This window comes from Thunnus thynnus, chromosome 24 (genome assembly GCF_963924715.1).
Source record: "Thunnus thynnus chromosome 24, fThuThy2.1, whole genome shotgun sequence".
Classification (NCBI taxonomy): Eukaryota; Metazoa; Chordata; class Actinopteri; order Scombriformes; family Scombridae; genus Thunnus; species Thunnus thynnus.
This window is the reverse complement of record NC_089540.1, coordinates 10,615,495-10,630,153: the sequence shown is the minus strand read 5'-3', so window position 1 is coordinate 10,630,153 and position 14,659 is coordinate 10,615,495. Positions and strand designations below refer to the sequence as shown.

At 41.5% G+C, this 14,659-nt stretch overlaps 1 protein-coding gene across 5 annotated transcripts in view; it reads right to left on the bottom strand.

Moving 5' to 3' along the window:
• The window catches only part of LOC137177390 (histone deacetylase 4-like), a 70,061-nt gene that overhangs the window by 45,989 nt on the left and 9,413 nt on the right, over window positions 1-14,659 (bottom strand). For 2 of the 5 annotated variants that reach the window (XM_067583673.1, XM_067583677.1), the window contains exons 1-2: window positions 13,997-14,440; window positions 11,069-11,405 (exon numbers count right to left, since the gene is read on the bottom strand). In XM_067583673.1, coding sequence (XP_067439774.1) covers window positions 11,069-11,090 — 22 coding nt within the window. In that variant the 5' untranslated portion in view covers window positions 11,091-11,405; window positions 13,997-14,440. Of the gene's footprint in view, window positions 1-11,068; window positions 11,406-13,786; window positions 13,881-13,996; window positions 14,441-14,659 lie in introns of those variants that run through there. The other 3 variants (XM_067583676.1, XM_067583674.1, XM_067583675.1) reach the window with 2 other exon arrangements.

The following is a 14,659-nucleotide window of genomic DNA, read 5'->3' as shown; positions in this document are numbered from 1 at the left end:
ACTGGTAGTCATGTTGAGCCAAGTTGGTGGCACATGGGAGGACAGAACTGACAAACTGTCTGGCTGGCAGGAAACTCATCTCTGTTCACTGGTTCCAGCGAGGGAGGGAGGGTGCGGCATTGTGGGAACACGCCGCTGAAGTGCATTTTGCAATCTGCCACAATTTCGTAATTTGGCTTTGTAAGATAGAAACAACATGTCAGCACAAGTGGACGGCATACAAACGTGACAATAAGGCTTGAAATTACCTTCGATGAGGCTCATGCTCATATCACAATGACCGCTGTACAAAAGAGGCAGCGGTTGTGTCATGCATGCACTTGTCCCATGCTCCATTTTTAGCAGCACGACACACGGCAGCGCACCGCTCAGTCGTGAAGAGGAGAATCAACACGGGAGACCAAAAATAATGATTGTTTGTCCGCCATGCACACACGTGCGCATATCTTGTGTGTGTGTGCTTCTAAAAATAGACTCAGGGATAAGCCGGGCCCTCTTTATTGCAGTGAAAGCTTTTAACCCCTTCACCCCTGGATTTAAGCAGTGTGATGTGTGATCGCGTGCATTTGGAGAAGTGGATGAAAAGGGGTCACTGAATGGCTGTATAATGGGAAGAAAGATGAGAGAAATGTAAATTTAAAGCAGAGAACGTGTTTAAACTTTGGTCTTTTATACATATTTCTATAGGCAATCACTGCAGAGGAGTGTTTACTTTCATTTGACTTTAAATCTCTGAGATTCTCACTTCACAATCCAACAATTACACACTTGTCGTGCCTACTGTAGGTCAACCATGGCCTTGTTGGATCACTGAGCAGCTCTGCTTGACCAGTTTCCTTACTTTCTTTTACTGGGTGAAAGAAAAGTGCTTCTCATTCACTTTTTTCCATTTACTAGCCAGTCGGGGATTCAAGCCAGTGATCTTCCAGTCCCAAGACTGTTCCTTAAATCTCTAGGCCACTGCTGCCTCCTTAATAGTATCTGGCAGGTGTAATAAAAAGCAAATCCATAATATAGACTTATTGCCATCCAGAGATCTGTGTGCATACTGTACTGCAGTGTTTATCAAAGACAGGGCTGAGACCAAAGATGGTTCACATGAGGCAAAAATGGGAGAAAGCTGTTGGCTGTCAAAAATGAAAATATACAATCGTGAGGGGGAAAAACACAGGTAAACAGTTACCATTATGTAGTAATAAATGGTAGTTTAAGATGTCAAAATCCTAAAGAGAAAATTATATCCCTGCAAGTAATCACGTTTCGGTCTCTAACATTCGTGATAAGGGGAAGTACAAGACTGCCAGCAGCAGGGTGATAGTGCAGGTTTTATTAGAGCCTGCACTAATAAACCCACAAGATTAGTTTTTGGTCATGACAACTATTACCTTGAGAACATAAGAGCCAAAGACATAGAGGGTCAAACACAGCCTCCACCATTTTTTGTCATGATCACAAGAGGTGCGGGCGTTTAACACCTACGACACCAGGGACCTTCGACACCCCCTGGGTACCATCTCTTGTAGGTGACATCAGCAATGTAAGATTGTTTATTTGTGAGTACACACATGCCTGTACAGTATGGTACACTGCCTCTTGTGTCATTTTTCCTACACCAGCGAGGGAAAACCCTACACCTGGGTATATGTGTGTGTGTGTGTTGTGTTATACGCTTCACTATGTCGTCCGTAGTTCTGTTGACGTCAGCAGCGGTCCCTCGCCATTCCTGCCCAAACTCCCAACAGACCACAAAGCAAAAGTGCACAATAACACCAGTACAATCAAGCAAAAAACTTCCGGTTTTTAGACTGGATTCATAAAAGAAACAGATTATAGTGCTTAAAGAAATTGTTTGAAATTTTGGTAAATATGTTAATTCGAATTTTTGGCGAGAATTACATGAGAAGATCAATGCCACACTCATGTCTATACAGTAAATAGTTAGAGTAGGCAGGAAATTAGAGCTGCAACAAATTGTTATTTTCATTATCGATTAATCTGATTAGTTGTTTGGTCTATAAAATGACAGAAAATGGCGAAAAAAATGTCCATTACAGTCAAGTCTTAATGGACGTCCATGTTGGTGCCACGCATGGTTTCTAGGAGTTTTGTGATGTAACTTGAAAGGCCGAATGCTTCACAACAACAAACTCCAACAATGTGTGAGATGACAGCTGCTCTGCATCTACTATGCATAGAGAGTAACAGGTGCATCAATATGACTTTTATTACTATCTTTTATGTTTTTCATGTTTCAAGTCCATTGAATGGATCACACTTTGATCTGCTCACATAACGGCAGCATTTCCTTGATGCCCAGGCCGGACATTCATGTTTCGTGTCAGGCATTGTGGAGCACCTTGTCAAAAAGGCACAAGGATGGGGCTCCGAGGCGGCGGTGTAAACCGTAATTGCCGCTGACAGCTCATTGGCAGAACACACTGTATCCCGTTTCTCAGCTGGGACGAGACAAAAGACACGGGGACAAAAGACACAGGGAAAATAATAATTTGGGGCAACAAATTATTATTATCATTATCGATTTATCCAATTAGTTGTTTGGTCTATAAAATGACAGAAAATGGTGAAAAATGTCCATCACGGTCGAGTCTTAATGGACGTCCATGATGGTGTTGCACATGGTTGCTAGGAGATTTGTGATGCAACTATAAAGCTTTGGTCGCTAGGTCGAATGCCTAGCGAAAAACGCAAAAAGGCACAAGGATGGGGCAGCAGTGTAAACCGTAATTGCCGCTGACAGCTCATTGGCAGAACACACTGTATCCCGTTTCTCGGCTGGGACGAGACAAAAGACACGGGGACAAAAGATGCGTCCCGTTCCTTTCATTAGCTCATGTTCCCTCTCTGCAGTCTCTGTCCTAATACTAATTACAAACAGAGCTTTTCTAACGTACCGGGGCGTCCACCCTGTATAAAGGCCATGATGAGGTGTTTGTTTTTGGAGGGGGATGGGTGGGTCATCACAGTTTTCCAGAGCCCAAGAACACGCCCTTAAATGACTGATTTTGTCCAACCAGCAACAAAACCCCAAAATATTTAGTTTACAGTGCTATAAAAAGAAAGGTAAGCAGTAAATCCTCTAACTGGATTACTGAAACAATTAATTGCTTGTCAAAGTAGTTGCCAATTAATTTTCTGTCGATTGACTAATCGAATTAAAAAAGAAAGCTAAGCTAAGAAGTTAGCAAACAATCGGATTTTGTTACTTTAGGACAGAGCAAGACTAGTCACTTCCCCCCATTTCCAGTCTTTATGCTAAGCTAAACTAACATAACCACTCTTGTACAGTATGAAAAATACTTTCCAAAGGGCTAAATAACCCATCACAGTGAACTTGAAACTTTTATCTGCTGTGGTCAATTTCTATACTACCCTACAATGGCAAAATGTAGTAAGCCAAATACACATTCATAGTCAAAACTGAGTTAAAACAATTTTAAACATTTTTAAAATTGGTTTTACTACATAAAAATAATAATTATGCCTCAGAAATGTGTAATTTCCATGAAAACAGGGCGTAAATTAGCAGTAACTAACCCATGGATCCCACCAGGTGCATCTGTGTTGCGTTCTGGCTCCAATAAGACTTTTAAATTCAGTTGAGCTGTTACTATAGTAATTACGGCAGCCTAGTCAAAGCCTAACACGTTTAGGCTACCGTAATTACTGCAGTAGCAGCGCAACTAAACTGCCCTATTTTGTTGACTTGCTCAGATTTTGTTGATTTGGTCATTCTCCTTGATTTTTGTGCTTCTACTATGGGTAATTAGGCTACTTAGTCAAATGGTAAATGGTCTGTTTTAATATTGTTGATTGTTGATCGGGAGACTGCATACGGTGTTTGATTTTGAAAATGGACCAGATGCTCTATGCTGTCTCTGCGTCCGACTTCCTGCCCATTTGCTCTGTGCAACTCAACGCGGCTTCCATCAAAGATAAACTGGGTGCGTATGTTTAGTGGAGCAGAGCAGAGAACCGCTTCTGGGATGCTTGCGAAACGCGCTGCAGCATGTCTGATCACAGGCACTGACTAGAGCGGCCGTGATCGGCTCCGGCGGCTGCGTCTCAGACACACCTGGAGGGATCAAGCTGTTGGAGCTAAAAACCCGCCAAATTACTAAGCTAAAGTAAGAGAGCTATGTTAAGTCAAAGCTAGTGGTTAGCTGAGGAGATAGCAGTTTTAGGCCTGCGCTGTATGCCTAAAAACACATAAAGTCGGCCTAGAAGCAGCCTCAAATCTTTTAACTTTTAACCTTTTTTGTCATCTTCACAATTTCCGTGGTTATTGCTCTCTGACTTTGAACAGTAGTTTCCTCCTTTGACTGACTGTGTGTTGTCATACCAGGAATGAAAAGTCACCACCAGGAAGTAAGTCTTAAAATCAGGTGGCAATAGAAACTGTACTGTCATCTCATACAGCATATCTTGATTTATTTACCAGCGCAGCCGTTTATTTCAAGTGCGTTTGACACTGCACATGTTTTTAAAACCGACAGAGTAAAGAGATTGCATGCAAATAAGAAATTATGAGGTAGACAGCTAGGTATATAAACAGACTCTTAAAATTCCACTTTAACCCGTCCATATAAATGACGTCTTACCTAATGCACAAACATGACGTGTTTGTGCAAAACACAAGTCTTTATATGCAAATCAGCGTGGCTACAGTTGCCTGAGGAGACTCATCCGATCTTGACTACCAGCCCAAATGACGCAATCTCCTCACCTGTACTCATTACTGTTTATTTTATTGTGTTTTACTTTCCTCCCTGTTCTTGTTGTATTTGAAGGCTGTATATATACCTAGAAACTGTTGCGCTTGTAACCTAGATACCGCTGAGCCTTCGAGGAAAGGAGCACTGTGTCAAGTTCGCCGGTTCAGAGCCGTAAAAGGCGCTCACACCCACACAGACCCTGCAAAATAAAGCGGTAGAAATCTAATCTGAACACACTTTATATGCTGCCGTAGACGTGCTTTTAATAGAGTTAGTGGAATGCGTTAATTTTTTATTTCTGCATATAACAATGTAAAGTTCAACCCTCTCATTCACAAATAATCCCTTACTGTACCTGGCACTTACCACTTGCTGGCCTCAGTGTGTGTGTGTGTGTGTGTGTGTGTGTGTGTGTGTGGATGACTCATATGCAGACCCAGTTTTTGCTCCAGTGGTAAACACTGCAGACTTTCCTGGAAAGCCTGTGCACCTCTGACTAAGACAAAAACTAATCGTTGCCAGCAAGTGGCATCACCTTCCCTCTTTAATAAGACACTGTAACACCTGAGGAAGCTGGCTGCTCTTTTTAAACTCATGTCTTCATCTTCACTTACAGCTCGTTTCGCCAGCATCGGGTTTCACCACGAAGCGTCTGAAGTGAGGTTTCTGCTAAAATACTGACACCGGTTGTTGAATGTGGACCAACTCTTCCAAGAAGGATGAAAATAAAATGATTTACATACTGTTATCTGGATTTAACGCTTTTTTTCCCCCTGTAAATTTCTTCTTTGTTTCTTCAGCTGTGTAATGTAGGGTTTTTCATGTAATGTGAAGGACTGGTTGTATGTATAGACATTTACAGTACAAATTAATTGTTCTTGGTGTATGATATATGTCAAATCTGTCCTTTGTTGTCATTTTTTGTCATAGTTTTTATATCTGTGGCATAAAAGCGGCTTCAAAGTCGACAACAAAGAAAAGTAAATAATAATAAAGTTAATCTTCCTTTTTTTTAACCTTTGTATCTCATAAATGGGTGATAAATTAATGAAGGTATTTTGAAGACACAATATGTTTCTCTACTTCTTCTCTCTTTGCAACCTATTTGTACATCATACATTTGCTGCTAATGGGATGGGATGTTTTTCTAACATCCTCGGTTAAGTGAGTGTGGTCTAAACACACAGAAACTTGTGGTTTGTTGTAGTTTCCCTCTTTATCTAGACAAGGAGCAGCCCAGATTGTCACTTGGAGCTGATAGGGGCCCTTGGCGAGTGACCACAACCACAGAGGGCCCCCAGAGAATGACTGGAAACAAGTAAGCCCTCACTATGACGAAGTAGTGGAGTGAAGGATAAGGATTAGTGTAAGTTAGTCATTCATTCATAACAGGGCTGTAACCATGGAAACATAAACAAATCTACTATTCAGCCTCTAACCCGTGATGATTTGAGCTCTCCAAATAAAAGACAACATATCAGAAAGGTGTTTTTCTTAGATTGTGTGTGTGTGTGCATATATATATATATATATATATATATATATATATATATATATGAGAGTTTTTTCAATATACTGTACTCCACATTTAGGCTAACCGTTGACATTTACAGAAACCGCCCTGTTCGATAAAGCACAGTCAACATGTTAGCTCATTGCTAAGCACGAGTGTAAAACAAATGTCGCCAGCTAATGTGCTAAAGCTCTCAGCACACAGAGTAATCACTCCTGTGCAAACACTCCAGCCTGTTTGCTGATATGCCCGCAAAAAAAGACTGATGTGACGGCCTTATCAGTCTGACCCCCTTTTGTTCTGGGAAACATAAACCCAACAAAGCGTTTTTACATTTCACTTTTCTAGGAAGAGATTTATGGTAAATTATATTTAATCTAAAAATCCCACTGCTGCTGTAATAAAGAAAATGAGTAAGTCCTGGATCAAAAAACGTGCGCGCTAGTAAGCTCATTTACAGATTACAAAAATGGCACACAAGCAGGCACGCTCGCAAACAGAGCTGCGTGAGGGTGAACATGCATGCAGGCACACACACACACACACATACACACACACAAGGCTTTACTTAGAGGGCTGCTAGATGTTTGGAAAAAAAAAGTGCAAAGCGAGCTCAGAAAAAGTTGGCAGCTTTGGATCACACTGCAAACACAAGAGTACAACAAAGCCGTGGATGTGAAAGTCTCATTGTTCACCCCGAGAACAAAGCCGATGCTGTTTAATTAACACTAAATGTAAAACAAATTCGACTTAACAGTGGCAGAAGCGGACAACCCTGATGCAACTTGAAGCCCCGGGATTCGTTTCCTTGCATCCATTTCTCAATTATAAACAGATATACACTTTATCCTGACAAGCGCCACCAGTACATTTTTCACATTTCATGTCTTTAAATGTTTCTGTCTGTCTCTCTGCGTGCGCCGACGTCCAACAAGTGTGTCTCTAAGCTGTCATTCAAATAAGAAAAGCAACACCTCAAATTTTGACGCCCACGCTGGCCAGCGCTCCGAGGAACCGAGATTCTCTGAAGACTTTATAGAGGCAAACGAGACAGTGAGAAACAGCAGCTGCAGGTATGAGTCGTCTCTCCCGGACGTACAAAAGATCACAGCTATTTTTGTTTTGGTGCGAGGTGAGTTAACGCAGGTGACGGGCAGATTCTCCGTAACCCTATTTGGCCCTCCAGTGGGAGGCGGTGTGGAGATGAGAGGTAGCGGAGGGCAGAGTGAGAAATTAAAAACTGCTAAATCTTATTATATTTTGACAGGAGCTGGTTAGTTTATCTGCTCTATCAGCTGCTGCAGGCCAAAAAGAGTGAAGTTTCCTGCCTTGGCTGTGTTCAGAGCTGGGCATCGATTCAACGTTACTGTTTGTCTTTTTCCAACAGAATCCTATTGTGATGAAATGATAATGGAGATATCGTTTAAGACAATTTAAGACAATTAAAGCAATTACTGTCTGATCTATAAGAATTTATTTAGTTTATATGTATATGTATATTTTTGGAGGGGCATTTTTGCCTTGATTAGATAATATGAAGTATAGAGCAGACAGGAAATGGGGGACACATGCAGCAAAGGTCCCCAACCAAAGTCGAACAAACGACGTTGCGGTTACAACGTAAACATCTTAAAACACTATACAACCAAGATACTCTGTGTAGTTTCGTTGTTAAAGGAGACATAACATGCTTTTTGTGACTTTCTTTCATTTATATACCGTCATTAGTTTATATTCAAAGTTCCAAAACTTGAGGTGAACATATGTAAAAATGTTCCCTGCAAGTCAGAATCCAGGGATTCAGCCTGCAAATGCTTTGTTTGCAAAGTTACCTCTACTTCCTCATCGAACTGACATCAGATTGTTTGCGCATGCCCACAAACAGCCGTCCGTTTCATAGCCTTTGTTGCTGAGGTTGTTGCTAATGTTGTTCACGTAGTCCAGATCCAACTGCTATAGTTTGTTTACGTAGCCTCCGGAGCTAACCAATCAGAACAGAGTGGGCTCATCAGGAAGAAGGGCCTTATAGAGACAGGAGCTAAAACAGCCTGTTTCAGACAGAGGCTGAACTGAGGGGCTGCATAAAGGGCCAGTATAAGATAAATAAGGAGTTATTTTAACTGTAAATCATGCAAAGATATTCTAGTAGAGCCCCAGAATAAAAATATAGACCTGGAAATGTGCATGATATGTCTCCTTTAAGACATGTAAATCTTTAAGATATAAATAATAAAGTTAAACCTTTAACTGCATTGAAGACCATTTATGGCCTTATAATCATATTTTAAGACTTTTCAATATCTTACAGGCAGTCTTTATCATTCAATTTATCAAATAGAAAATAGTTACACAAATGTATCACAAAAAGGGCTCACAAACAAATTAGCAGCCTTGAATTTAGATATATTTTTATTTTTAGGAGAAGATGTCTATGTGATTGGTTTACTTAAAAAGAGCCCAAAGACCAATTAGCGTTACAAAATTGTGTGAAGGTGTCATAATTAAAGCTGCAATGATCAGTCGGTTAATCCGTTGACTGAAAATTAATCACCAACTATTTTGATGACTGATTTTTTTAAGAACAAATATCCAAATTTTCGGACTCCCACTTCTCAAATATGAATGTTTTCTGGTTTCTTAAGTCTTGATAGTGAGTCTATGATAGTAAACTTTTTAACAAACAAACAACTGATCAACGTTGGCTTTTATCATCTACAGTATCATTGTCTGATTGTACCGTTTTGAAATAATAATAGCAGTTGGTAAGATACACAGTTCTGTTCCCTGACTTGATAAGAAAAACTTAAATACAGTAGTAGAGATTAGTGAATATTATTTGAATATTTCATCGTTTTTTTACTGCATATTATGGTGGATTTCAAGGTGATGGACACACCTCAGATCATTTTACCTGTCACTTTGCATATGTTAGCACCTATCACTGTCAAAATGATCTCTCCGGATTAGCACGGCATTAATTTTGTCGGCTCCGGTTGAAGAGGAGACGAGTGAAAGTGTGTAGGAATTAAAATGGGCTTGTCTAATGATAACTGTTGAGCCGCACTAATCCGAGGTTGATCTAACGATATAATGTGCTCGGCCCTACTTGGGGACCGTGAAAGTGTGGGAGAGAGACGTCTGTGTGGACAAAGTGTCATCTCTGGACGAGACGTGTGCCACTTAGGCTCACTTAACGGCGCACACATGTGCACCGGGGGAGCGATATATACCTGCTTAACCCTCTGTGGTGTGTTCACATGTGTCATGTTTGAGTGCTGAAGGCGCCGGCTGAGGCTGCAGCTCCTTCATATCCCTCGGGGCCCGGTGGTTACCTCAGCTGTGGTATTTATAGTGCACACACTCCCAGGTGTACAAAGTAAACACGGTCGGCACTGTCAGGTACCACACCAACCAGGGCAGGAAGCTAACCTTTTCATCTGCCAGCTGCTTACCGAATAATTTATCAGCTCACTAAAACACAAGCCAAAGCTTCTAAACTGAGCTTGATTAGGTGTCAAAGTGGAAAGTAGACTCTCTTAATGAGACTGTGTTATGGACTTTTTCCTCTCGCCCTCTGGAGCTCATTTATATTGAATCAAGCCCATTAACAGTCATAAGACCGGATTAAAATGTTTTATTGCATTTTAGCGAGCCGCAATCTGTCTGTGTTCACGATCACAATGTTCACATATATCAATGTGGCAGATGTGGCGGCGGAGAGATTTCTCTTGACGCAGCTGTATTGAGGAGCTGAATTCTCATTACTCCGTACGTGACGGTTACAAATTTTGTTTGACGTTTCCCTAACGTGACGGATCTCCGTTTCTTCAGCGCGCACGCAGAGTTGATAATAAAAATGAGAGGTGAAAAGATGCCAGTTTTGGAAAGTTCTGTCATTTTCTTCTTAAATCTTAAATTGTGTCAGTTTTCTATATTTACAACTGGTGAAATTCCAATAATAATTAATTAATTTCTATAAATTGATCTTACTAACAAGTATCCAAGTGCACAAGTATCCAAAGCCTGATATAGCTTATTCCTCTGTGCCGTTACCTCTTATTGTCCAAAACACATCCATGAGAGCATCCGATGGCTTAGCGGTTAAGACGCATACCGTGTAACCACAACGTCCCAAAGTTTGATTCCAACCATTGACGTTTGTTGCATTTCATTCCCTTCTTACTTCTATGTTTCCTGCACTGTAAGCGATCCAATAAAAGGCTCAAAATGCCAAACTCACAGTGGAAAATAGTCCTTAAAAATGTACAATTCACTACTGTTTGAGTAACATTTGCTAAAAAAAAAAAAAAACTACAGTGCCCAGCTGTTTTGGGAAGTGACTGTACTCAACTATACATTTGTGACCCATTTTAAAAGATTTACGTCTTCAGTAGGAACAAATGAGCCACAGACAGGATAGGAAAGTTGGAAAAGTACTGAGAAACTAAATAACGCAACATCGGTTTGGGGCTTTTCATGGGATTTGTTGATAATATAGAACATAGCCTCTCTTCCTTTCATTTCCAAACAAATGAGCATCTGCATTAATGAAGAGAATCTAACTTAATTGCAGGTTTTAGATGTATCTGTAAGGCCAATATCAGCTGGATGCCCGGGTCTCACCTTGCTTTCTACAGTCACTCGGAGCTTGAAAGTCTCCAAAAAAAGTTGCTTAGTCAAACTGTGATGTTCTAATTTTACCTTACAGGCTTGATTACAATGGAAAAAAAAAAAAAAAGTGAGTGAAAACTTGTACAAAGCCCACAATTCATGCTGACAGGCAAGGACACAGGAAGTACAACACTAATGACAAAGATCTTACCTTGGTGGCTGTGTGATGTCATTGCTGACAGGTCGGTCAGGTGGGTGCCAACGCAGTACGGCAGGCGAGCACCCAGCTGGCTCGATGCGTGTGTGTGTGTGTGTGTGTGTGTGTGTGCAGATGTGATTTACAGAGTGGCAATCAGTAGATCGTTATCCTGCCAAAACTGTGGATGTGTGTTTGAATATGTGTATGTGTGTGTGTGTGTGTGTTCAGGCTGATCCAACACGCAGCTCAGGACGGTCCCTCAAGAATCCCTCAGACGTCCGGCAGCAGCAGCAGCCAATCCCCATGAGCCTTTTGTGTCGGGCTTCTCTAACAATCGCTGTCTAGCAACCTATCAGAGAGAAGAAAAAAGCTCCATGTCACCACTTTTCATCTTTAAAACTAACATATTTAAGTTCTGAAAGGGCAGATTCTTGTGATATTCAAGGTTTTTATCTACAATAGTTCGCACAAGCAAGAAAAATCAATGATAGCAGCACATAAACAAGGCATATTCTATTAATATCTCTAGACACGGCACGTTTTCCGGCGATTTCCAGTATTGATCGTGACATTCATTTGGAGACGACAATTAAAGTCTTGGATTGCACTAACAGTATAGATCTGGTATGACTCGGGTCATCTGGGTAGTTTTATGAGCATCAAGACTTACATTTACGGTATTTACAGTTTGACAGAGAATATGAGAATCCAAGAAATAGTGAAATGAGTCCACTTAACGACTGTTTGTGTTAGCGGAGTAAAATGGGTTCTTTCCATGAACAGCAATGTTAAGAAGCTAACTTCTGTTGCATCCTAGTGTCACATGACTACACGGTTATATCAAGTAATTTGGTTGAAATAACTGAAATGTTTCTATAGCTGTGCTGCCATTAAAAAGTACAGTGTGTCAATGGCAACACCTGTATTACAGGCAATGGAGAAATGCTAAATGAGTTGTCAAAGTGGAATCACATTAACTGTGTTTGTAAAAAAGCGTCAATTAAATTGGAATATTTATCTTTATCTTGAGATTTTCTGCTTTTTATCTGGTCGATTATGGAATCTTTCTTCTTGAAATCACACCCCGACTTTTTTAAGGTAAAATACCTCGAGACCACCGACGAAAACTCAATACAACCTCGAGCCCAACCTCGTGCTTACACAGCAAAACAGCTGTAAACCAATCAGGCAATAAATTGCTTGTCCTGGACGTAGTTTCTTTTCGACTGGGGCGAAAAAAATATGGAAAAAAGTATCATGTGTTACTTTCACAGCCATGTTAGTCTCATGAACGTGTGATTTCTACACAGCGGAGAGCTTTGATTTTTTTTTATTTGTTTTGGACGTAAATGATCTTTTCTTTGTTTTTGCGAGTAACTGATTGGTCTCCTCGTTGTTTCTGGAAATAAACGATTGTTCTTTTCTTTGTTTTCGGAGAGTCGCCCCGAATTCCTGGAGCCTGGAGCAGAAGTGTCAGATGTAATCACCGCTCGAACCCTGAGCATCAAGTCGACGTTACCACCACAAATAGAAAGGGGTGAAACTGCCCGAGGGCGAGGTGGATGTGGGGGTAGCATGCATGTTCACGCCCTTGTGTGTGTGTGTGTGTGTGTGTTGGCAGAGGTCTCGGAGGTCCTCTGAAGCAGTATGGATGTGTATGTGTGTGTGTAAGGGGTGAGTGTGGGTGGGTGGTGGTGGTGGGGGTGGAGGGGGGTTGGGTCTCAAGACAAGAGGGCCAGACAGTGCAGCCATGGGACAAATTACCCCCCAAAAAAAGTCGGTCACTGCACAGTGCACGCACACACTTGCGCTTTGTGATGGGAGGAGCAAGGAGGGGGCAAACGTGTGTGTCACGGGGAGTAGCTGACACTCCAGGGGGGCTTCAAGCAACACCATTCTCCCAGGGCATCTCATCTGTGTCTCGGGAGGGGTATTCATGTGTGTGTGTGTGTGTGTGTGTGTCCTAGGCCATTGTCCCTAAAAAGAGCTTGCTTGATGCAGAGTGACAGATCTGGGGAGACAAGCCCTGAAGCCCAAGGTGAAGAAATAATAAAAACACAGAGCTGGAAAATGGGTTAAAAGCAGAGTTATGGTGGAAAAAGAACAAGTGGAATCACCAAAATTTGCAAAAACAAATAGATATATTTACACAAAAAAAACATCCAATATGCATCACTCTAGCTGCTACAAATGTCTGTCACAAAAAAGGTGGGTACACTCAGCCAGCCCAAAAAACTCCCTAACATATCTTAACAACAAAATCCACCATTTCTCACAAATATTTCCTGCTACAACCCTTTTCCTGCGCTTAACGACAGCTTTTACCCAGCCGTAATATGCTGCTTTGATGTTGCTTTAACAGCTTCAACGCCCCCATTCACAAAAAAAAAGAAAGATTGACGCATGCAGAGAATTACCACCGCCCATCCCGAAACCATTCACACACACACACACACACACACACACTCAAACGCACACTTACGCAGGCCTGTGCCTTCATTTTACGCATTTTTCTCGCCAATAACACGGGTATAAGGCGAAAGAGGCGTGTTGGCTATGTTGCATTAAAGCCTACGGCTCGGCCGCGCTCTAAAAATAGCTCAGCAACAATCGGCATAATAAACATCGCCTGTTCAATCCCCCCCCTTATTGCCTACACACTTCCCGCCCGCTACAGCGCAATAAACCGTATGGAAATGTGCAGCTTTTAAGATGTAAAATCACTCCTACCAGACGTGGATACGGTTGAGGCTCAAAAGGTAGACGTTAGGAAATAAACGGGAAGCCGAAGCCGAAGCGGAGCAGTGTGGAAACTTCAGCCGGACATTGTTTTGATGAATCCTGTCTGTGCATCGCATCCCTGCCTGAATATCAACATCAAAGCGGCGCAGCTCGGCTACACATTCATCCCGAGAGGACACAAAGTAGCCAACAGCTCACCTAAACGCGCCAGGAGGCAGCCGCACGTCCCAACATGTGTCCCGCTGGGGTTTTTATTCCTCTCCCATGTTAGACTCCGGGGTTTTTTTCTCAGCGCAAAGGAAGAGAGGAGAGAGGGGAGGGGGGGGACGAAAAAATTCATCTCCTGACAGATTCCGCCATACTGGATTTTTGTTACAGCCCCAGCAGCGTCACATGGAGCGCCCCTGCATTTACCAGAGGCGGGGTTAGCCTGGTGAAAATGTGATTATCTGCTAGTGTACAGTGCGATGTGTGTGTGTGTGTGTGTGTGTGTGTGTGTGTTGTGGTGATTTGGGTGAGAGCTTGTGATTATGCTTGTCATCAATAATGTAAAAGTCTGTGGAAGTGTCCTGTATTGCAAGAAATATCACTGTAATATTCTAAAATGGATCTTATATGTATCTCCTATAGCAGTTTGATGTTATTGATGTAGTCTGTTATGCTCAATAATGAGTTTTTAATAACTTTTTCCTGCTTTATGGTGTTTTTATTGTTTATGGCATCCTATAATATTATTATACTGTCTTATAGTCAGCGGTGGAATGTGCTACTCTCAATACTTTATATAAATGTTTATTTTATAATATTTTAATGCAGAACTATTACTTGTAATGGAGTATGTTCATACTGTTACTTAAGTAA